At 41.8% G+C, this 24,943-nt stretch overlaps 2 protein-coding genes across 2 annotated transcripts; one reads left to right on the forward strand and one right to left on the reverse strand.

The window, feature by feature from the left end:
- Positions 1-4,066: 4,066 nt before the first annotated feature.
- Positions 4,067-12,035, reverse strand: LOC141946848 (uricase-like). The gene is made up of 8 exons (XM_074877235.1): positions 12,021-12,035; positions 10,946-11,269; positions 10,099-10,215; positions 9,895-9,973; positions 6,458-6,644; positions 5,835-5,958; positions 5,343-5,426; positions 4,067-4,204 (listed from the first exon to the last, which is right to left on the reverse strand). The coding sequence occupies exons 1-8, from the start codon at positions 12,033-12,035 to the stop codon at positions 4,067-4,069; spliced, it is 1,068 nt and encodes a 355-aa protein (XP_074733336.1).
- On the forward strand, positions 9,770-23,367 carry DNASE2B (deoxyribonuclease 2 beta). The gene is made up of 7 exons (XM_074876392.1): positions 9,770-9,993; positions 13,262-13,414; positions 17,245-17,422; positions 18,706-18,787; positions 19,831-19,992; positions 21,529-21,726; positions 22,287-23,367. The coding sequence occupies exons 2-7, from the start codon at positions 13,302-13,304 to the stop codon at positions 22,640-22,642; spliced, it is 1,089 nt and encodes a 362-aa protein (XP_074732493.1). The 5' UTR covers positions 9,770-9,993; positions 13,262-13,301; the 3' UTR covers positions 22,643-23,367.
- Positions 23,368-24,943: the final 1,576 nt, after the last annotated feature.

Here is a 24,943-nt window from a genome sequence, read left to right on the forward strand (position 1 = left end):
TATTTTTCTAGTTTTGAGACCCTCCAGTGTTGTTTGGTTTGGGTCTTTGTTTTCAGCTCTGAAGTAGTCAGATAGGAAAGATACTTGTCCTCACTGCTTTTTTTTTTTTTAATTTTCTGTTGTCTCCCTTCTTTGATTTGTCTTATATTTTTTACTATCACTGTATTTCTCTCTCCTTCCTCTTCCCTCTCCCCCCATCTTCCCTGCTTATTTTCTAGTCTCTCTTGCCTCTGTTACCTTATGTTCCCATTCCAGGCTGGGTCCCCTCTTGCACCTCCATCTATCAGGGCCTGGGCTACAAATGTCTGTCCACGCAGGCAAGCATTTACGTGCAGGGATACACGACCTGCTATGGTCAGCTAACAGGACTGAATGATTACCTTGGCTTCTGCCCCCCAGGTTGGTGAAGGACTCCTCCAGCTCTCTCTGGCAGGCAGCAGTAGGGTATGTGCCCCTTTCCTTGTTCTTTCCACTGCTTGTTTTTTTGTGAGCCTGGCAGAGGTGAATTGCTGTCCTGGTGTGTAATTTGGGATGGATCTTGAAAACAACATGGCAGGCTTCAAAGCTGAAACTTTGCAAATCGGTAATAAAACTATGTAACAACTAACCCCAGCTCATGTTGTTTCTTATTTGATTGCCATAGATCAGTCATACACCAGCTGATATAGTAAATGCCCCTTATGTATTTTTTATGTATACATATTAAGTATACATATATGTATACTTATGGGACCAGGTGTGTGTGCATACCCCCAGGTATATGTGTGTGTCATTTCTTTCTCAGCCTGCTATGAATAGTAAGGTTCAATCTCAGAATCAGAAAACAGTTTATATCCTAATTATAGCTGAGATGTGAGCTGACATTTTTGATCTTATAACTGGAGAACATTTGATGGGTTTTCTTTCTAGATACAGCTGTGCCCTTTCCAGGAAGAAGATGGTTGGCTGTTGTATGTACACAAATAGGGGGATTCTAACTTAAAAAGTATTTATATTGAGATTTCTAGCCAGAAAGGGGTTTTTTGGTCACTTTAAGTCAGCTCAGTTCAGCTTAGAAGCAGAATCCTGTACTCCTGATAAAAACAAGATTAAAAAAAAAGAAAAAGAGAACTTTAAAGAAGAAAAAAAAAGTAGCTGTAATAGTTAAAAACCAAGAGGTTTAAATGTGTGTTGGAAAGCAGGTAGCCTGAATATATATAGAATAATACAGCCAGTGAAGACAGATCACTTGTACTGACCCTGATGGTGACATTTCATCTCAGTTTTAGATATTGGCTAATGAATTTAGCTAGTGCATTTTATCTATGTGGCATTGGTTGCGTGTGGAGTGTGATCAGCAGCTGAGGAGGATTGTGGTTCAACTGTCCTGGGCAGCTATCAGAATTGAACAGAAACAGGATGTGAAAGAATTGGATGCTAAAATGATAATAAGATTTTTGTGTACTTGAAATACGCTCTTTCTTGGTAGAAGGCTCCAGACCCTCTAAACTACTGGAATATAGCCCAGGACCAGCAAGGTTCATGTTATCAGCAAGAAGATGTATTTTAAATGGGAATTTTTTGATCTGCTAGCTGCTGCTCATTTTCATCAAGTGTGATTTCATCAGCAAAGCATCACAGCTGCCTCTGAATAAAACACAGTAAGCAACTTGAATAGCTCCTCAGGACAGGAACTGAAAAAAAAATCTCAATTAAAATAATGCTAGTCCATTGTGGAGACTGAATCTAATGAAGCCAATGGGAATTTGATCAGGTTTCAGGCCCAAGTAAGTCTGGCTAAGTCCCATTTTCAAGAATGAGTTATGCCATTGTTATCTGAATCTAACTGCCATATAGAAAATTTGGGCTTCTTCCGATTGCCAAAGTACTTTCTTTAGAATCAATCTGCCCACATAAGTGACTCAGGTTTGCAGTGCTGGATGGAGCTGTGCTGAGATGCCTTTAAAGACTTGCTGAATGTCTGCATGTCTGTGGAGGCTTATAGAAATCACATTGCATGAGTGACATGTGTGCTTGTTGCCACAGGAAAGTCTAAATAAAAAACTTCTTGCTGCTTTGTGTCCTCATTCTGCCATGAAGGTTAGTCCACTACTACCGTACAAGCCCACAAATGAAGCACAAATAGTAACAAAGGAAACCTTCTGCCTAATGCAATAAATTTCTCATAAGGTAGAAAGGAAGTGGGTTGTGAAGATCTGCCTTGTTTAGAAAGAGGTAAATGCTGAAATGTTCAGTAAGATCCTTTTTCATCTATTTTTCCATCTATTGGTAGTGAACTGTCATTTGGAACAAGACTGGTCACTTTTTTGAGGTAAAATTGGCTGAACTAAAACATTTCTCTTACTTACAATGTTTGCATTTATGTATAAGTAGTAAATTGTTTGTTATTTGATAAATAGTCAAATACTAGTTTGTTTTTTGATGTTGCTCTTTATTTGCCCTTAAAAGATACCTTAATAAATTACAAGCACCTAAAAATAGCAGAAATAGTAAGATGTGAGCCCACAGGTACAGTACAACACAATCTAACAAGGTAAGAAAGAATGTCCCTGGCAAAAGCTAAAATGTTGTAAATAAAACTTTCAGAATTGGCTAGTGACCAGAGGACAGCGTATCTGGGACAGCTTCACTCTGTGGTGTCATTTGTCCTGTTGTTTTTCAGGAGATATCTCAGGCTTGTGAACAGTGTCTTCTCTTCACATCTGTTATGTCCTGCTCACCAAGGCAAGTTCCTGTCTTGCAAAGCACCTCAAAATGTCACACGGTGCAGGACATGTTCCTTGTTTGCAGTGCCTATGAATTTAAAGATTGTACCCAGAGGAACGCTGCAGGTCTGCCAATTGAGAAGGCACAAAGGCAACTGAATTGCAGTTTTCAGAAGTACCTTTGGGCACTTTCCATTGGATTTGCACTCTGTCACATGGAGTCTGTGAAAATGATGCTCGGAGAAATGAGAGCAGTGGCTAGAAGCTGTCAGAGTTGACCAGGATTTCTGCTGCAAATCACAGAATCATAGAATCACAGACTGGTTTGGGTTGGAAGGGACCTTAAAGATCACCTAGTTCCAACCCCCCTGCCATGGACAGGGACACCTTCCACTAGGGCAGGTTGCTCAAAGCCCCGTCCAACCTGGCCTTGAACACTGCCAGGGAGGGGGCATCAGTTTGTGAGATGAGAGTTTTGGCTGTATAGTTTTATCTCTATGTTCAAAGCTATCACCCAGGGTAACTAAAGAAAGATATGCATTGTCTGTCTTGTCTAGCTTTCTCCCTACCCCCCCCAAAAGTAATAGGGTTACTTAGGTTGACTTCTGCCTTCTCAGAAGTCATGATGAGATTATTAGACTAAAGAAAACTATTTAATTATACTTACAGAGATAGCCCAAAACTTCAAACACCTCAGTGATTAATATAAAAGTAATTGTACAGTAACTTTATAGTCTGATGAGTAGTAGGAGCAGTTGTGCAGTCAGAATACATGCAGAGAAATTAGTCAACAGCTGTAACTATTCAGACTGCAAAGGAGATAGAGACTTTTTAAAATTTTTTTTCATTTCCTTCACAAGGAAATCAGTGTCTGATTGATTCCCTATTCAGTTACTGGGTCAGAACATCAGCTCTGTAGAGCAGTGTGGCATCAAGGGGTCATGACCGGTTACATCAATGAAACATCTGGTCTCATGCCTGTATATTCATTTTACTGAAGGAACATCAGTAAATAGAATATACAGAGTTGCTGATTTTACATGTCAAAAACATGTTACAGACACTACCGAATTAATTGTTTCATTAAAAGGTCTGGGAATAGCTGGTTTAAAAATTAATTGACTATAATGTTTCCAGCTGGGATTTTCAAAAGAGCATAGGGGATTTCAATCTGCAAATCACACTGAGATTCAGGGACAGACTTTGATTTCTGAATTCCTGAGGGTCCTTCAGAAATCCCAACCTCAGGAGTTCATAGAGGAAAAAGTAGTCAGCAATGGAAGAGGCCAATGAGGAGTGTACGTTGATAGGAAAGCCATACTGTTAAGTTTATCAGGAAGATGTGAGTGTAGCCAACAGATTTAGTTTCCCTGAGCAGCTGCCAGTCCAAAGTGACTTTGCCTGTCATCTTTTAGCACATGGCTCTGTGCTTCTAAGAACTTCTTCCTGCCAAGCGTGCAAGCACAGGAGCCATAGGGAGTTTCCACTGGAACCAGAACCTGAGGGGGATGAGCACAAACACAGAGGTCATTTCCGAGACAAGGATGTGCCAGCATCATCACAGCAGAAACTGCAGCTATTCATCTCCTCATAAAATCATGCCCAGGCCCTTTCCTTCTCTTATGAACATCAGTGGTAGATGTTGCTGTTATCTCAAGTGAAAGTGGACTTGTAATGTCCACCTGAAAGAGGGCAAGGGTAGGATAGGGTGGCAGCAGAATCATGACTTAGGGAGGGAGACTAGAGCATCAACAGACTATAGACCATTGATGCAAAATGGAATAACCCAGTTTCTCTCTGCTGCATGAGGATAACAGACTTTCAGTGGGACCTGGCTGTCAACTAGAGCAGCTGTGGAGGGAGGAGCAAATATATCTCATCCCCTCCATCTCTCACTCTCTGCCTGATCCCAGGCTTATACGTTGTCCACTGTTGGATCAATCTGCTTTGGCTCCTAATGGCTATGGAAACATCCTTTCACTGCTCCCTTAAAGTGCTGGTCTTCATAGAATCACAGAATGGTTTGGGTTGGAAGGGACCTTAAAGATCACCCAGTTCCAACCCCCCTGCCATGGGCAGGGACACCTTCCACTAGACCAGGTTGCTCAAAGCCCCGTCCAACCTGGCCTTGTCTTCTGTCACCTGGAGTTAGCCTTTGGCCCAGCTAACCTACTTGTAACCCCCACTGCACCAAGGTTGCTCCCTGGCCTCAGTGGTGCTGCCAATGGAGCAGAAAGAAGAGCCATAATGGGCTAGCTTTTCACATGACCTGGCTATGTGAAAGGATGACATAATGAATTTTGTTTGCTTAAAACTGCACAAGTTGACATTATAACTAAAAGTCAAATTCAGTGGAGAAAACAGGAATGATTTTTTCAGAGGTAGTCTCGGTTACATATCCCTTTGATCTCCACAGCATTCCACTGTGCTCCTTTAGCTTTTGTCAGTAACACAAGAAGGCAGTTATCCTTCTTCTGTAATCAGTGTAAATCTCTTTCAGAGGTAAGGTGGAGCTTTCACTGGGGCTGGGGGAGAGTTTCCTCCTTTTAACTCTGTTCTATGCAGAATTGCTGCTATGCTTTAAGGCTGGGTGTTTCTAAAGAGTCCAGGTAAGTTGTGTTTGGAGCATTTACTTACTTCTTTGTCATTGGTCAAGCCTAGATTCTTCATGTCTACGACATTATAAAAAGTGTTGTTCAACACAGTTTCTATGACCTGTACCTGAAACCATGAAAACGAATGAGACAATGAAGTAGGGCACCTTTTCAGCCAACAGCCTGGCAATCTTTTCACTCACTGAAAAGAAAAGCAACAGAATCCCCCACCCCCATATGTACAGTTGATCAAATACAATCTATTGAATGTGTAGACAACGTTGTATCACCCCTTTCACTTTCACTCATGTCCTGCCAAGCACTGAGTGATATTCTCCCCCATTGTGTTCACAGCTGGGGAGCAGCATATGAACTTCTCAGCGTGTTCATATTTTTTCAGACCATCTAGCTGTGCCACCAGTTTCCAGTCTTACTTGGGACTGCCAGAGGAAATAGGCTCATTTTGGTCTTCTCAGTGGTCCAGTTAACATTCACTATTGTTTAAGTAAAACATCAGCAGGAGGAAAGAAGATACCTGTGACACTTTGGAAAGGACGAGCATCTGGATACTGTTGACAGTTTTCTGGTAAGAGGGTGAATATTCCCCACAGTCGGGTGGCCCAGAAAAGGCTTCAAGGATACATTCACGGATTTTGTTCCTAGAGGCAACACAGATTCTTACAAAACCTTGTATCAGCTGTCTCTGTCTAGATCCGTAATGTTTCACTGTAGAGTGGGTTTTTTTCGTATTTTCTCTGTCTTTTCTGACAAATACATAGCACATGGGATTTTATGGAAGAGCAATTTCTTTGCCCTGTCACCTCCAAATTCCACCCCCCAGCTCTATAATTCACAAATAGGTGTTTTGCTAAAAGTGCTTAACAAATTAATTGTTAGTTTGTTCTCCTAAAGTGTTCTGTGCTGAACACTGAACTGTCCATTTAAATACTGCCCACTGATGCACCATCAGAGAGAGAAGTACCCCCCAAGCAGTACCCCCTCTCACCCCTCCTAACAAGTGCTTAGCGCCACTGCTGAGATCTGTGAGAGCGGCTGGGGCACAGCAACTGTAGATCTTGCCCTTACACCTGCTGTGTTGTATAGAGGGACTTTGGGATCATAGATTAGGTAATAAATATTACTCGATTTGATGTATACCATATGCAGTCAAAGTCAAAATCCTTGCATTCGCCATATGACCATTTGCAGAACAGCTCTCCACATAAAATCCTGTCATGCCTTTCAGGAAGAGTGGTGTGTTCATTCTTAAAGAAGCCTTCAAATCCAGACTGTGTGGTCTTCATAAGTTTCAGATCTTTAATTCCAGCAAAAACAACCAAAGGACCTGTGATCCAAAAATACGAGAAATATGAGCTCATTTTCATGCAGAGAGAAAGAAACCTCTGGGTGCGTACTTGCAGCGATAGCTTCAGAGCCATGAAGCAGTCTCTCCAGGACTCACTCATGTGCTTCTGTTGCAAACCTAACTACTTTTAAAAATTATATTCTGTGCACTGATGTTAGCAGAAAGGTAAGAAACAAGACAAGAAACTACTGAACTCAGAGCTCAATCTAGAAAACAGAGAATCCTATCGAGTGACCTGCACTCAAGGAGAGCTGAGGACACCCTTTATCTCACGTCCTTGGAGCTGGGACATGCATTGGGTTGGCTCTCATTGATGTCAGTTCAGAGACTAATTGCTCTAAAGGGAAATGAATAGGCTACTAGTGCTGCAGTGTACAGGAGAGGTGTGGTGAGCCATTTCTAACAACACAGACAGTGTAGCAGCTCTCTGTAGAGAGACTTGGAGCCTCAGTCAGAAATTCACTTTACATACCCTTCCTGTCGGGAGTTTTGCATCTGTAAGAACTAGAGGGCAAGGAGCCAATGCAAATCCCTGCAGTTCAGCTAATTAGCAGGAACTGGCACTGATACAGATGCCACCCACAGGTTCAAACTGACAGCAGTTTTGCTCTGAGGCACTATTTATAAAATGTGCTGTTGTAGGTCACTGCTGCATGGGTGGATTATCATCTTCTAAAGACCAGTTGTATCCTGAACTTTGTTTTCTGACAAACACTTAGGATGGCAGCTAAACAATTTCAAGCAGTCAGTCATCTAGAGCACACCAAACTGATAACTGAAAATTTCACTGACCAGAGCTGCCAAAAAAGCAGATTCAGAAAAGAGAAACTTTATGGCACGCAGGCTTATTCAGAGCCTGTATGGATAGACAGTGGCTGAAGCCCAAGCTGCTGTTTCTGTGCTGCTCTTGGTGCTCACAGTATGTAGTTCAAAATTAATCCTTGAATATGTCTGGCGCAGAGTAATCCTGCCTCGGACTGGGAAAACTAACAGACTTTGTCTCTAAACTGTGTCTTTGCAGGAATTTATACTGGAAATAATTCCATTATGATGGATATTTCTAAATCACGTATTTGTTTAGAGGTTTGATTTTTTAATCTGCTCTGTCACTGGAAATGATCAAAACTGCATTTAACCTAATTCTTCTCTTGTTTACATTCATCATTGTTTTTGAATGAGTCCAAGGAGGTGTATCTATAATTTTGGCTACATCCCCCTGTTATTTACTAAAGCTTTAAAAAAAATCTAAAGAAGAGACTGTCCTTGGACAGGATATTTTAGGGTTTGTTCAGATCTTGATGAGTTCATTGCTTGGGTATAAGATTGTAATACACAGGTATTAATGTAGTGCAGATACTATTAGTGAACCTGGAGATATATTTATCTCGTATTCAAATACATAGCCTTGTTTGAAAGAGCTCCTTGCAATGAATGATTTACCGAAAGGCTGGCTGAGTGGCTGGCTGTGCGGCAATCGACCTGAAACTCGCACTGAAGAATATAATGCCTAGGCAAAGATTTTGAGGTGAGCAGCCGTGCTGTGCTTTCAGTATGTTTTGTGCTTGTGCTGTCTTCAGCTGTCAAATGTTGACACTGTTAAGTTACTTATGATGTTTTCAGTTTCCAGAAAACTCTGAGCCTTTTATCAGCCAATACAACGGCAAAAAATAATTCTATTAAAGTTTCTTTTAATTATGAGAAAAGTGTTAAAAGCTAAGATTAACTGAGAAATAAATTTCCGTGTCTGGCTGATAGGTGCATAGGAGGATGCTAAAGATAGAGAAGGTTCTCTTATAAGAAAAATAAAAGGGATTTGAAAATCTTGTCTTTGGTTATTGTTCACCTAGGCAGGGAATCCTAAAGAAACAGCTAAAAAGCTACATGAAGGGAAGATTAAGAAGGAAAGGCAGTTTCTTCAGTAAGCTTTAAAGACTTTTTGTTTGTGTAGAACCTGAAATTGCAGAATTTCATGCTGAATTTTCAAGGTGATGAAAAATTTAATTCAATCTGTACATTAATAGCAGCAGCTTTTCAAGAAAGCATAAATTCTTCTTCTTTTTTTTTTTTTTTTTTTTTAATTCAGGTTTCTTTCTTTACATTTTCCAGAAACCAAAGTCAATACTATTGAAGCTGCTAAAAATACAGCAGTAGTTAACATTACTAGGAACATTAAAAAAGATTAGGTCAAGAGGCACTGGAGACTTGTACGGGCTCTCTCTTTTCTTTCAGTAGGAAGACAGGACCAATGCTCAAATGCACACCTTTCAGAACTTTTGTCCTGTCTGCAAGTGAAACTTGTCTTGTCACTGCTCCTAACCCTGGCACATTAGAGAAATAGGGAGAGAGGGTAGGATGGGAAATAGTTCTAAGTTACATTAGGGCAGTAATAGATAGATACTGAACTAATGTCTAAAACCACTGAACCCACTGTGTTAAATGATGGTCTCAACTCAGTTCTCAGTAGTCTGAGAGATGGATTAAATGAAACACCAACACAGTGAGATTGAATTTACACTCTTCCTGTGAGTCATAGCAACAAGAGATAATTTTTGTTCTCCCTTTGGAATGCCAATTTATGGACCAACAGTTGAGCTTGAAAGCCTATGTCTTTTAAGTTCACAAAACTCTTAGTGAAGCCAAATGGTGCTTTGTTTATGCGTGGCATGCAAAAATAGTAAGAACACTCTGAAGTATTTTCATGTGAAAAATTGTTTGCACATAGACCTGAGGGCTCATGATGTTCAAGCCAGCCTGGCTTGCAGCAACGAAATTGCATCTTTCTTAGAAATAAAACCAAGGCATGTTGACATGGTTTTGAAAATAACCACAAACTAGGCAATCGGCCTACAGCAGTGTGGTTTCATGATGCATTTCTATAGGGTAATGATAATACTGAGACTGCAGAATATAGTATCATCTGGAAAAGTAATCAGACCATTCTCAGAAGGCTGCTAAATCCTGTGACAATATATAGCAGTTTTGCTGGATGTGCTGTTGTATGTTTAGGATATACATACAAATGAGAGCTACAGTAGTTCTTCAGCCATGTCTCAGAGATCAAGGGCTGCAAAATTAAGACTATAAAAGTATTCTTTGTTTCAGACCTCTGGAGTGGTTTGGCTGTGCTGTAAGCCCTGTAACACCTTTAGCTGTGTCTAAAGCCATCTTCATCTCTCATCGGCGGAAATATTTACAGAGAAGTAGGGAAAGTTGCAAATTCTTTTCTCACCATTTCGGCACTGCTCAGCTTCACAAAAGCGGATCCCATCAGGAACGCATATGAATGAGTGGATGTGGGGAACGCCATTCTGCAATTTAGAGCAGACATGTAAGTAAAGGTGCAGTAAATACTATCTTAACTTGAAAACGGGAACTAAGAGAGTGATAAATGGCTCCAGCATAAACAAACTGAATGCGTTAGTATTTTAGATACCTCATGTAGACGTTGCCATGGTACTTCTTGAACATAGGTTTTGACGTACGCCACTTGGCAAAATGTTGTCATGAAGTGTTTGCAGATATCTATAGCAAATTGTTCTAAAGTCGGGATCTAAGACAACAAACAGTATTATTAGAAAGAAGCAATTACCTCATGTACAAAAATAGATTGTTCTGACTGTTGTAAATATTTGGGAAGGATCAATGTTAGAAATACAGATTTCTGTCATTTCTGATTTTCTGCACTGTGCCTAGTCATTTGATCAGCTTGCAGCATACACTGCAAATAGCTACAGTCACGTCAAAAATCCCCCATTCTGTGGTATAGTGAGCTGCAGTTCTTCGACTGAGTGAAACTGCTACAGAAGCCTTACACTTTGAGGATATAATGCTGAAATAATCATAGTGATATTCTGATTGAGCTTTACAGACTAAAGATGGGATTTCATTACTGAGACAATTTATGCTACAGATTGTCATGATGATAGATGCAATTGAGGGACGTAAGAGCACAGTTAACAATTAAAAGGAGTCTCACATACTTTGAGACCTGTTTAAAAATGCTATATAGGAATAATGCATTATTATGTGCTATTAAATTAAAAAAAAGATGGATCTTATATGACAAATCAACAAAGAAAAGGCTTTGGAAAACTAAGGAGTCCACAGGATAAGCACTGGAGGAGAAAAAAATTCTTTCCCGAATCACTGAAGGTGACTAGTGCTGATCTGACATGACAATGGGGGAGAGATTATTTTGATGCATTTTGAAAATAAAAAGCTAGTATAACAAACACTTCCAAATGAAGTCATAAGAAACAGCAAGGCTAGTTAAAAAATACCCCATTTTTTTTGGCCAACACAAGGACAATATTCTTTATGGTGTCTGTAGGTATCACAAGGGAGTTGTTTCCATCCAGGTACTCATGAGCAGAAGTCAGCCGGAGATGCGTGCACACTTCCACTTCTTTAACAAAGTGCTTCTTCCCTTCTCTGTGAAGGCGAAGGAACTTAATTGTGTTCTTCCCATATTCACAGTTGAGGACTTCTACATCCTTGATCTGCAGAGAAAATACATGACAATTGTAAAGGAACCCAGTGGAAGCCTGAGTGTGCTCAGTCAATGAAACATAGACAATGTTTATGGCCTTTATTTCAGTGGTTACCTGCAATAATGAAAATATTTCCATTATACATTGCAAAGTCCTGGCAGGAAGAAAAAACACTTTAGGAAGCTATTACATTAGTAGCAGGTGTGATAGAATTTTAAAATTTTATGGGGGGCAGATCATATAACACGAGTAACAGTGAACTAGTCTCTCTGGTTCATCATCTTTGGATTAGCCCTGACTATAGACCTTCACTGAATCTCCCCTCCATCACCTCTTTCTGAACCCAGTGTCCCAGTGCATTCAGTCACTGCAGGTACAGCCGTGCAGAGGGCAGGCAGCATTCACACCCGCACCCTCCGCTGTCACTCCACTGGGGCTGGCTCTGCTGGGCTGGGCTGCACCTCTCCAGATACAACTCCCGATTTTCGCTGGCACCAAGGACTTTCACCACCTCCTACTCCTCTAGCTCCCAGCTCTCATGACTGCTGTCAGGCACCACGTGTGCAATGCACTGAGCCCTCTCTGTTTTCACGCAGAAGCTGTCAAAACATGGTCAGCATCCTGCATGGCAGAGCCCCCCGTTAGCAGGCAGAGCCCCCCATTAGCAGGCAGAGCCCAGCAGGTACTCCATCTCCCCAGGGCTGGCCCCTGTCACGCACCCAGGGGCGCAAGGCTGAGTGGAAGCAGTGAGTATCAAAGCAATTCTTCCATGAGGGACAGGAAGGTTGCTTTGTAAGCAGGCAGAAGTCCCAAACAGAAAATGGGAACAGCTGACACATTCTTGGCATGTTGTGTGTTTTATTACCCGCTCTGTGCACATTGCAATTCCTGAGAGAAAGAAGAAAAGACAGACCGAGCTGGGCTCGTTGAAAGCAGTTCCTCATAACCGTGTTATGGCTCTGATCTCCCACCAAAGGGATCAGAAATGAGTCTGAGCAGCAAAATTCAGGTCTCGATCCACACCTCCAAAATCCTGGCTTTCTGGGATCGTTGGTTTTGTTTGTGCTAAGCCTTATTCAGCCTTATTCAGTTTTATCCTGCTTCTGTCAAACACACCTAATTTACACATCTAAATATTACAGTGTTGGAAAGGCTATACTAGAAAGGAGACAAAATTCTGTGAAGGTTGTGAAGATTTCTGTTATGCTATATCCAAAGCTTATTGCACAAGATTTTCCCTGAGGCTGAAATATCCCATACTTGGTATCAACATCTTTTAATGTAAATCAGCACCTTTTAATGTAAGCATAATGAGGAGGGAGAAAGAATATTTTACACACCAAAATACAAATTGAAGCTTTTTATGTGTGAGTTGCTAAAAGACTATCAGATGTAAAATTGCTCGATTCACACATTTGTTCCTAAGAGAAATGCTAATGCACTTAAAAGATAATTTAAAAAAAAATTAACTAATTGTAAGTAAATTACTGTGGCTCAGAGATCAGAGCATTTTCTCTGACTGTCAGTCCCTGCAGGCTCAATCCCCACAGACAAGTGAAGGCCCCACTGCCAGAGCCAGAACTGGGCAGGGCTCAGCGCTGCACCAGAAACCCTCTTTGCAGGAATGTGCCTGCTGCCAGGGCTGTTTGGAGAGGTAGTGAGATGGAAATGATTTTGTTTTGCTTGTCTGAACACTGAGGTTTCATATAGTTGTAAAAAATTCATACTTCAGTCATGCAGCACTGAAAACAAAAAAGGTTTCGGTATCTACAGCTTTTTTTTTTTTTTTTTTTTTTTTTTTTTTTTTTTTTAAAGCAGAATACCTTGACTATTCTAAACAGTCAAAATTCTACCTCCTAAAATACAAGGGTAAGTTTTCTCAAAACCATAACTTGACAACTGTCATTTTGCCCTTTTGTTGCCCAAAGAAATCGTGAGCGGTTTCCAGCGGGTCCCGGGAGCCCAGGCCCCGCTGCCGACAGCCGTCCCTGCAGTGGGAGCCTGACCACCCGAGCTGGCTCTGCTGTCCCGGGCAGCCGCCCAGGGTGTGCTTACTGCACCGTACGGCAGGAGCTGACAGTTAACGCACACAACTTCTCCTTTTAGAGCCTACTCAGTGCTTGCCTTGTGCAGCTGAGAAACCAAAATGCCCGCGGGATCTCCACGGTGTCACCCTGCTTTACTATTGCTTCTCTCCTCTGCACCCCTGTGGGCAGCTGAGATCTCCTGCAGGAATGAAGACGGGGAGACAGTCGATTGGTAAGTAAATACCACGCAGAGGAGAAACTCTGGGTGAGTAAATAACACTTGAGATTAAACCGCATGAAGGAGGTGGATCACTGAGAAGTAATGCATAGCAATCACTGTTTTACTCCTGTTTGCTTGTGAGTAGTAGCTGAATTTTGCATTTGAAAAACCTATGATAAGTTACTGAAATGTGACTTCCTTTCACTGAACCAACCACCCTACTGCATTGTGACTAACTGCAAAATAATCACCGTTTTACACAGCGTTCATGTCTCATCATCAAAGGGAGTGTAACCTGTGTTCGGGTGCCAAGGCTGCGCTCGCCGGTGGCAGCCCCAGGGGCGCCTGGCCCGGGCCAGGGCTCCAGCACGTGGCTTGTCTGGCTGAGGGAAAATAGCCGTATCTCGCCCTTAGCCTCGTCGCTCGTACCCCAACAGCAGCGTGGTGGGACTTGTCCCCTTGCTGCCGTCGCTGAGGGGGAGCGGAGGCTGGGCCGCCCCAGGAGGGATGCGGGAGAGGCGCGGTGTGGGGTGGCAGTGTGAGAAAGCGCCGTCTGCGCCTTGTGACTGAGGAGCAGAGGTCGTTCCCCACCGCCGGAGCTGCCGGCACGTTAGAGCTGGTACCATCCTGCTGCCAGCAGATTAACGTGCTTTGAAGATGAAAGATGTAGAGTATAATTACATAATATCCAGCCCACGCTTAAAAAGTGAAACAAGAGCTCTTAAAAAAGAGCACGGAAGCCTCCCAAAGATAAATATCAACCAATTTCAAAAGAAAAGTGTCTTTCTCATGGAACAATGATTACTTTGGATACAAGTGATAAAGAAGTAGATGCTATTCTTGCACATCCCTTCCCTTGCACACAGAGCTAGCTGCAGGGAAAGCAGGAGTTCCTCACACTGCAGGCAGGCTACTCAAGCAGGACCATAAATCTGGCTTTGCTCTGTATAGGCACAGCATCAAACGTATGAGGGTCTGGTCCATCTCTGTGACCTATCGCCCTTGCCAAGGCCCTTCTGGATAATGTGATTTTTTTCAGGAATCAGACTCTCAGTGGGTGTAGCTACCCAACAACTTAAAGGTACAAGAAATCTTATTTCTCCACAAACTGCAATTATTCCTTGCAGAATGAGTCTGTCTGTGCTAAAGCTAAACAAAAAACCAGACCAAAACACAAACAAACAAAACAAAACAAAAAAACATTTACCATCCATTTCTTAAATGAACACGATTTTTGTATGCAAATTCTCTGAGAAATTCTGTGAAAGCTGTGGCTAGGAGTAATTCACCTGTGCCTCTGTGTGAACACCAGCAACAAGGGATCTGTTCCAGATGGGAACTTGGGGGTCTGCACAGGGAAAACCATGTTCCCTTCTGACAAATTTAGCAGGAAGGACAGGGGAGATTTCCTTTCCAATATGCCATGATCACAGAATCACAGAATCTTGGGAAAGACCTTGAAGATCATCACAAATGAAAGAGAAACTTGCCTATCTTCAGGGGTCATCCTAGTTTATTGACAAGAAATAGTCAACTTCTGCCTGATTCTGGATTTAGTTGCTATGAAGCTGATAGGAGAAGCAGAACTGAAACTGCTGAGAAAAGCTTCCTCTTAACCAAAGCTTCCTCTTAAATGCCCTTTCAAACAAACACAGCACTGCAGGTTTTGTATTCAGTTAGCAAGAGCTTTATGTGAGTTCCTACTATTCAGTGTTTTCATCCTGCAATATTCCATAACTACTCAGTATTCAGGCACCCTTTCAGTTGCTACTAAACCGGAGGAATCACTTGCCTTATCTGACCTGATCCCACTGCGCTCCCCAGCTGTGCCTGCGGTTCCTACCCATGCACAGCGCCTGGGCTGGCAAAAGTCTCTGCTGTGTTTTCATTCCATGCAGGAGCTCATCCCACCATCTTCACTGCACCTTGCACAGGGACCACCAGAGCAAATGGCCTTAGGATCAGCTCTCTAAGGAGGGCACAGAGTCTTTCCTTTATTCATCCAAACTCACTGTATTCTGTGAGAAGCTTTTCATGCAAATAAAAGCCAAAACTCTGCTCTCTGAGAAGTGTTGAGTCAAGGACTGAAGCCATGGATGTACATTGTTTGGGGTTTTTTTGGGGGTGGTGGTGGAAGAAGTAAATATGTGATTAAGAAGTAAAGATGTGATTATTTGTAGTAAGTTAGTGTTCAGTCACAAGCAAACAATGTGACAACACTAACTGGGTGTAAGCAGATTTGCTTTTCCTTGGTTCTCAGGAAAGTAACTTTCACTTTGCTCCCACAATACCTAAGCTCTTGAGAAACTTCCTGTGCACAAATAGCAGTGAAGACTTTTATACAACTTTAATTGCTAATACACTCAACTGACTTTCTGGAAAGGGCCAAAACATGTATCCACTGGGAATTGGCAAGCAATTTACTGATAGCTCAACTACGGCCATTCCCGTAAGCATACCTGCTAACGCGGATTTGTCAGATGCAAGGCTGTAAACACCCCGAGAGCATAAATCTTCCACTACATTTCAAAGCAGATAGGAAAGGCTTTGTATGCTAATTCCTGGATCAGCTCGTACTACTGTAACGACTGCTATTCCTCTCCTTTCCAAATCTTCATTTCATATAAAGGGATTGTTGTGATGCCTCGTGCATGGACAGCTCTCCCCAGCCTTGCTATATAGATCACTTTCTTCTCTTCTCCATGATCTGTCATCAGCAACAATTTCTCCTGAGATATTTAAGGAACATCACTCAGTCTGTGGCAATGCAGGTGGATTACCAGGATCACCAGTGGTGTGTTTCTCTTCTGCCTGTACATGTACGTTTCCCATGGATTAAATGTTCCTCTAGCAAAATGCTTTTCTGCCACTTCTTACCTGCTTTCAGAGATGCTGGTTTTGCCCAACTTGAGATTGTAAATCAACAGGGCGAGGCTTGCTCCTCCTGATATATTTGAAGGGTTAAGAACAGTCAGGCTGCATTTTTGGTAAATAGTATAGGATTGAAGATAATGCTGCTCAGTTCTTACTTACTATTGACATAAATAACAAATTATTCAAGTACAGCACTCAAAGAAAGTGGCTCAATTAATTATATTGCAATTAATCCCATGGACTTGTGCACTGGGAAAACCTGTTTACTTCATCAGGGACATTAATGTGAAATGAGCCATTTACTGACAATATTGAGTACTCTACAATTTTGAAAAGATTTGTCTCTCTGGCTAATGGTTTGCAAATATCCAGTCTGCAACACTTCAGCAGAGTGTGAGTCTGTTATCAAAAGTAGGATTGGAACAACATTGTCACATGGCTTTATACTTATTTTGTGGGTTTAATATGTATAAATATAACATTATCATTTTTATAATTTTATCTATTTCATATAAAGTTATATTTGTATAATGTAAGAATGTATTGGTAAGAGGTGTCCAGGTTGATCATGAGAATATCAGACTGAGTTTGGGACCTGAGGTTCTCTACCAGAATCAGGAGCAATAGGGATTTGGTGGCTAAACAGGACTCCAAATCAGGGCCACCTCAAATTCTTTTGGGGTACCAACAGCAATCTGTCACAGCAACAGGTCAAACCATCCTCCCTTGCTTGCTAAGAAGCAGAACAAATTTGTCTGCAGCAGGTACTGCGCTGCCAAAGTGCTGCTGGTTCCTGCACTGGGTCACCTCCTCCAGGCTGGGAGATGTCCACACCACAGGCTGGTGGCACTGGTCCCCCTCCAGCATAGCAGCATGGGCATCCCCGGATTCACCCTGCTCTTAAATCCTCAATCCTTACACATTCAAACAGGATGGCTGTAAAAAACAAGTCTTCTTCACTGTCACAGGTTTGCTCTTTACAAGTTGCCAAAACATGCCAAAGGAGAGATTCCCTTGCTGGGGCTGGAATACATGTACATGGACACCCTGGCTCCACAGTGGCAGCTCGGTAAATACCTCGTCAACATGACACAGGGTGCTCTGGGACAAACACTGAAGCAGCTGTACGAGATGTATGAATCTGAGGCAAGTGACATTTAATTATCATTTTATTAGTACACTTACTTGATATTACATGCAAATGAAATGAAACCAGCCAAAAAAAGCACTTAGAGGTATGGCCAGACCTGACCAACTAGATCTACTAAAACACATCAAGGGGAGTGTCTCGACAGCTGGGCAGTTTATTTGCAGTTTTGGCTACAATTAGAAATTACCCTTGAACTTCCATTTTCTAGTCAAGCCTATCACACACTTAAAGCATTGCCCATCAGAAAAATGAGCATTGGCACATAGTTCCTTTGGTTTTTTCTCTGCAATTCATGTTGAGCAACGTCTGAAGCTGTGAACTGGCTGTGAACTCAGACCAGGGCCAGTGGTGACTATTACAGACACTTGTCCTAAGTCCTCCCATGTGCATGTGTTTCATGCTCTGTCTCAAATCAAATCTGGGTTTTGCTCTTCTCCCTGAAATCACTGTGACTGTTTCAGCAGTGATATGCTGCTTGTTAGGCCTTTTTTTCCCCCCACAATCAGACACCTCATTTGTATTTGTGTGAAGTGATTAGAAAATACCACAAGATCTGCCTATAGTTATTTTGTTACCATCTACATAGTATTCTCGGGAGTCTGGGTGTGTCTTTGCATTTTTGCTGTGGGTTAGTGGTGGTAAGGTGTCATTAATTTCGATGTGGAAGAGATTCCCACAGTCAGTCAAATATTGTCAATCTGTTCAACTGTCCTATTCTGGTCAATTGTCCTGTTCCAGGTCTCACTGTAATTGTAATAAACTGCTTACAAATTCAAAGTACATCAGGAGGGGAAGCATGTCCCAACTCCTTTGAAGTTCTCTATTCAGAGAGAATAAGGTGTGGCTATATGCAAACCTTTTGCTTGTCCTTCATAAGAACGCTTGTCACGTCTATTTTCCTCAGCAAACATTTTCACCTGGTCTGGTTGCTAAATCAGAGAGGCACAAAAAAAAGAGGGGGGGGGACTTCTTTGCAAGTGAGTGCCCAATAAACCCATGTAAATTGTCTTAGTGAGTATATTCAACCTCTTGAGGAAGGGCTACTGCAATGATTGAGAGAACTTCCACTTTATATTAACTGGGACCCTAATGCTGAGTCTTCAGGTTTATTCTACTGTAACTTCTGTGGAGACTGTGCCAGCTGAATTGGGGGAAGGATTAGGCTCATGATGTTCACACAGAAAAGTCCTGAATTCTTTTTTCTGTTCCCAGCAGAAGCTCGCTTGAATGCTTTCCTTTTACTGAATGTCATGTTTCAGAAATGTGTGTTTTCCTGCAGAAGAACAGCATTGCATATGCGATATACAATGATGAGGTCCCTGAACCAGACTCCAATGGGTGGAAGAGAGGACATACCAAAGGTACAAGGAGAGTCCCAAGTTATTATTTTCTCCTTTCTAAAGTTGTGGATAGCATCTACTTGTCTGTCTATCTGCATATCTAAAATTCCTGCCTAAAGCAAAACTGGAGAATGATTTGCATCATGCGTGGTTTGTTGTATAGTTATATATGCTGCAGCGTCTGTTTTGGTTTTGCTATGCCTGTGCTATGTTGAAGAACTCTTAGGGCTTATGGGCCCTTTGTTTTCAAGAGTTAAAATTTATATATCTCCTTTCAGCGAGTGCAGACCACATTGTCCTGAGCCTAATAGCAACAGCAGTACAAAACGCGAAGTGAAAGGCACTCTAAACCCCTCCAAACTCTCTCTCTCTGGGGCAAGAAGCTGCTGCCAAGATCATGGAAGTGCTAAAGCATGCAGCAGAAGTAAAGCAAGACTTTAAATAAGTGTAAAGTTCAGTGGAGGTGTACATGTTCCACTGAGGAAGCAGATGGGGTTTGCCCAGCCTGACTCTGGGATGACCACATTTTGCAGGGCTGTGTTTTCAGGCTGCAGCCATGGGGACAGCTTGGAGCTGTGCTCCTCCCTGGAGCACCCTGCTGCAGAGGGAGGCACAGCCTGTCTCTCTGCTGCTTCCCTGCCGAGGAGAATTTGGTCTGGGGAAGAAAACACAGCATTGACGGAATCTGTTTCCACTTACGCAGAGAACATATGAAGGGAAGGAAAATGAGTAGTGGAGAGAGGGTCACAGCCACTAAATCATCAGGCTTTTTAAAGACAAAATTTGAGCAGAGAAAGAGAAAAATTTTGAAATTTTTTTTTTCAAAAGAAACATGGTGACAGTTTGAGTTAGGCTATGCAGGAGAGAATTAATGCAATTTTAATAGAATGTTAGTGTCTCTTATAATCCATTGAACTATTCTAGAGCCAGTTTACTGTAGACATTAACACACTGAAGTGTGGTGTCTGCAGCAGCAAATCCAAAGTAGGACACAGCTTTATCATCTCAGGGCTTCTTCCTCCTTAATTCATTTGCAATAACTTTTTTTTTTTTTTTTTTGACAGGTTTTCTGCTCTTGGACAAATCACAAGGCTTCTGGGTGATTCACAGTGTGCCCCTGTTCCCTCCCATTCCTGAGGATGGTTATGGGTATCCAGCTACTGGGGAGTCCTATGGACAGACAGCCATCTGTATAACCTTCAAATATGACCAGTTCACAGAAATAGGTATGAGAATTTTCTCCCTAAGAAAGCCTTTGCCCCACCGCACCTCTCTGACTGCTTTCCTTGAGGCTTCACCTCAAAAATTGCTTGTTCTTGTCCTTCATTGTCAAATTCAGAAACCAAGTGGGGCTTGGAAACAGCATTCTTGGCCTCAGTTATGCTTATCCAATGATTTCCTGTGTGAATGTGGGAAATTCACTCTTCTACTCTGTCTCCATCTCCCTGTGGGGACTAGGGATAATAATAGTCACAAGTGCAGTTCGAGAGTAGACTCAGTCCATGCATACAAAATGCTTTGGAAGGATGAAGTAGGATGATTAATCTTTTTTAACAGTAATAGCTTGTTCAGCTGCAATCATCTGCAGTTCTAAAAATGTAGGGCAACCACTGCTTGAGTCTGAGTAGTAGCCTTGACTCATCAGAAATATGAAGTATGGAGGAAATATCACCCAGAATTTACCCAGGTACTTTTTGTTACAAAAAATACCAATACTAAAATTAGAAAAAACTCAAATCCATACCTGTAAGATTCAGAACAATCTGAGAGTGATATCTGGTACTGGGATCCTGAAAGGGACTATCAAAAGGCGTTACAAGAAGTCATACTTCTTAAGTATGACAAGAAGTCATGCTTCTTAACGCTTTTCACACTGTTTTTCACTCTTTTCTCAGTTACAAACCTCAAATGATATTAACAAAACACATAAACTGAGCAAATGGCCAGCCTAGCCATACCCCAGAGCTATCTAAACCAGGTTCCTGTTTGTGGAAGCACATCTATGCATGTGTTTAGGAAAAGAGGACAAGAAAATGAGACACTTACACTAATGCTTTTCCTGGTCCATCCTCCCAGTTTCTGGTAATCTGTGGTTCAGGGGATTTCCTGAGCCGGAAAGACTGGAAAGTTCCTGATGGACTGGTCTTCCATGAACTCATCTAATGAGCCCATTTGTTCCCTTGCTCTTTATGATATCCATCGCAAGGAATTCTACAGTTAAGCTGTGCACTGTACAGAAAAGTAAATTTCTTCTGCAAATTCAATCCAGACACTGAAAGTCAAGCTCTGTTCTCCCTAGAACCAAACTAGACCCTTTGGCATCTCTCCTGTTTGCATTTGGTTTGGCAACTGTAACTGACTGGAAACTACTCCTGTAAATATGGACAGGCTTGGATTTACACATGCTGTCTGAGCGCTGTGTGACTGCTTAGAGGCTTGAAGATGAACATGGGTGGAAGTGGCAGTGGACCAAGACCGCTGCTTAACAGTTCTGCTAGGAATAATGAGGTGTAAATAGAAAAACCTAAGCATACTCTCCCAGCCAGTCTACGTGCCACAGGGCCAGTCAGAATACAAAGCAACTAAACACGTTTTTTGGTTGCTAAAATAAGATACTTTGACACTGAACTCCTCCAGGAGATAGGCTGTGAAGACTAAGAGGGATTTAAGTGTCCTTTCCAAGGCAGAACTTTGCTCTCTTGATTGCTTCACTTTAACCCATTTTAATACTGCATGTGTTCATTTCTTTGGGTTTTTCTTAGACCAACAGATGCTGAGTAATAATCCAGGAATCTACAGCTGTTCCATCCCTAACATCTTCCAAGCTGACCTCCCAAATCTGCAGAAGCTCTGTGCAGGGTCCAGGCTGCCCTCAGTCCCCTTGCACCACCTCTCCAAGCTCCAGTCAGCTCACGGGGAAACATTTCTCCACTTTGCAAAGTCACACTTGTTCATAGATGGTAAGAGTAGCTGTTGCTCTATCACACATTCTCAAGCAAGAAATAAGCAATTAATATATTCTTTGGAAATTAGTATTTTCTCTGAGGGGAAAAAAGAAGTTCAGCTTCAGAAATAAAGGTAACAGAGGGCAAGGAATGGTGTCCCATCATAATATTCTCTCAGCCCCACAAAGTGAAAAGCTGTCTGGTCCTTCAGATGCCTTAAGGTGTTCAACAATGTGAATTTCAGAAAATTTATTTTCTGTTATTCAACATTAACAACAAAGAACAAAAATGGGCTTTGACTCATCTGCTTTTTTTTATTATGAAGAAGGCTTGAAATTTTTTTCCTTTCTTTTTTTTTTCCTGCTGATTGTTTGTAACAGGTTTTCTAGGAGAAGGAGTAGAAGCAGAAATTAGCTTCTGAAACGAAAGTCAAAATAAGGAGAGGGGGCAAAAGTCTCTCTGGCTCACTTTCTGCATTTGAATGAAATGAGCCCAGTTTAGGTGATGCTTTTCAGTCACCTCTTAAATGAAGGAACATGAAGGACTAATTTCGCACAACCTGTGTTATTCCACAGATATCTACGTGGCCTGGATGGCCCAGGAACTGAAAACCGATTTGTTGGCTGAATCCTGGCAGCATTCCGGCCAAAAACTTCCTTCAAATTGCTCTCTCGACTACCACGTCTACAACATAGACCTAATAGGGATGCCATTGAATTTCACCTTCTATTCCATTAACGATCATTCCAAATGGGCTGTTTCAAGGAAATACGAAGATCAGTGGACGTGCATTGGAGACTTAAACCGCGCTGCTGAGCAAGCTTGGAGAAGTGGTGGGTTCATCTGTACACAGAATGAACATATCTACAAAGCCTTCAGGCATTTGATAATCCACTACAACAGTTGCACCGATGCTTCCACATTGATATAACGAACCATTCCTCCCAAAGAGTACAGCCCCTCATTACACAGAAAGTGTAGGAAATATCTCCCTTAAATTATATTTTCACTCTGAAAAATGGCCCTGTGAGTTGCCAGATGTGTTAGCCCTTCACCTCATTAGCTATGAAAGCAGGTGGTTTGCAGGTAAATTATGGCTGTTTTTCTCTGGGTGATGGACCAGCAGGCCCTGTGTGTGCTGGGCCACGCTCCGCTCTCTCCCTGGCTCCTCTCACCATCAGCGCCGGGCTGGGACGCTGCTGCACAAGGCTACACCAAAGCACATCGCTGTGAGCAACTGTGCACAGGCGTCCCCAGGGCAACTTGTGAGTGATGCCAGACATGGGACAGGAGGAACTGGTCTCGTTAGCTAGGCTGTCAGGGCTGGACAGCTAGCAAGTGAAAAGCACCCCAAAATGCTTCAAAATTGCCCCACGTTCCAGGCACTGTTGACATCAATCACAGCATTTCTGCTCAGTTTGGGCTGGATCTCTTAAAGAGCTGACATAATTAGATACAGACAGGGAGATGAGTTGATCTGTGGACAGAAAGGCTTCATTTTTACATGATTAATCTTTAGAGAAGAAATGAGCTTTAAATCATTTGTAACCGATAGCTTGGGAGTATTTCTAGTGCTTTTATTCATGTACAGCAATCTTATAAGCAAATAAACATGTCCAAAATATGAATAAGCAAAATAAATTAAGAGCAAAAATGGTCTGTTTACAGCTTCCCTCTTCCATCTTTATAGCTATTTGTGGTTGGTTACAATGTTTTATAGCTGCCAAAGGAAAAATGGAGACAATTAGGAAAAAAATTTGAGAGAAAAGAGAAGAAAATATTTGAAGGAAGATGTTATTACACCTATATTTTCACACTACAACAAACGTGGCTGTTAATTTTCAATACTTCCAGTCTCAGGCTTAGGACCTGAAGTTTGCATGGACTTGCTATGAAGACAAAGCTAATCTGCAAAATCCTGATACACTCTTGGGTTCAGATTTCAAAAGTGTATCTGTATTTAATATGTTCCTAAATATATTTATAGGGTTATACCTCAGTTATATTTTTTTTCTTGAGTTGCTAATATAAACTCCAGTCTGAAGATTTGGCTGTCCCACTAATATTCCTGTTTTGCTGTGTTCATAGTCCATACACTGTGTCCACAACATAGTCCACAACAGTGTTTTACAAGGAAGTAGATATAAAGAAATGCCCCACAACTGCAAGAAGTTGTCAAAGATTTCCTTCGCCTTTTGCCCTGAAAAATCAACCACACAACAAAGTGTATGAAGTACCAAACAAATCAATTTCAGAAAATGTTTGTGCATACTTCTTGAAGAAATAAAAAGAATGTATCATCTGGCCTGCTTAATGAGAAGAATTGTGCAGGAGTAGATTTCATATTTAGTCGATCTGGATTGAAGTCAAACCTGAGTATCATAGCTCCGTGAAAATAATGTAGATAGCTTAGATATTCTGCACGAAATAGGTCTTTTTATCTTCCCCATGTATGACCAAATAACATTGATAAATAATTTGCCTGATAATGTTTTTTCTCTGATGTTTGTCAAATTGTTTTATGTATATAGTTTTCGTTGTTTTACTAGCTGTGGTCAAGCAACACCTATTTGTGGCACTGAAAATTGCCAGTGACACAGAATGCTGAGCAGTGGGATGCTAGAGCATCACTCAGATAAGCCAAGATAAAATAATTTCTCTTGCCCACCTTTTCATGGCAGACACTAACCCAACCTGCCTGACTGAACTCTTACGTCTTGCCCATAGCTTTGCATATGCATGACCTCAGTGTACAGGAACGGTGAGAAGTCTGCAGTGCTGGTGAGGTTCACCATGGTGTATCAGAGGGCACCTGGACCTGTGACACAACCTGTATTTCTTATGGTAGATGCTCAGCCACAGCATTTGGGTCAGAGAGTTCAATAGCAAAGAGTCTCCATCCACCGACTGTCACAAAGGTGTTGCCACAGCCCTGCTCTCCAGGCTAAAAGTCAACAGTCCCTCATTTGACTTTAAGTGTTAATTGCTATTCTTAATTATTTGAGCAAACGATAGCTGTCATAAAGCTTCACAAGACCACTTACAACATTCCTCTTTCATTATACCCAAGATTGGTAGCCTCCATTTTAGCTGTTACTGAGGAGGCATAAACAGCAGTGGGAAGATGGAGAGAAACAGTTGTACCATACAACATTACAAACACCTAAATAGCCAGGTTGTGCACACTCATTTCAGTGGCATAGCAATAAAAAGGCTGCAGTTCCTGTTCCCT

The sequence above is a fragment of the Strix uralensis genome, chromosome 8, assembly GCF_047716275.1.
Source record: "Strix uralensis isolate ZFMK-TIS-50842 chromosome 8, bStrUra1, whole genome shotgun sequence".
Lineage (NCBI taxonomy): Eukaryota > Metazoa > Chordata > Aves > Strigiformes > Strigidae > Strix > Strix uralensis.

What these genes read in the sequence shown, in the direction of transcription:
- LOC141946848 (XM_074877235.1), bottom strand. An exon ending in AGCTGAGCAGTGCCGAAATG is followed by an intron (nt 6,645 to 9,894) that starts GTGAGAAAAGAA and finishes TTTGGATCACAG; the next exon opens with GTCCTTTGGTTGTTTTTGCT. An exon ending in TCCTTTCCAAAGTGTCACAG is followed by an intron (nt 5,427 to 5,834) that starts GTATCTTCTTTC and finishes TCATGGTTTCAG; the next exon opens with GTACAGGTCATAGAAACTGT.
- DNASE2B (XM_074876392.1), top strand. Translation starts at nt 13,302, where the DNA reads ATGCCCGCGGGATCTCCACGGTGTCACCCTGCTTTACTATTGCTTCTC. An exon ending in GAAGAGAGGACATACCAAAG is followed by an intron (nt 18,788 to 19,830) that starts GTACAAGGAGAG and finishes TTTTTTTGACAG; the next exon opens with GTTTTCTGCTCTTGGACAAA. An exon ending in GTCACACTTGTTCATAGATG is followed by an intron (nt 21,727 to 22,286) that starts GTAAGAGTAGCT and finishes GTTATTCCACAG; the next exon opens with ATATCTACGTGGCCTGGATG.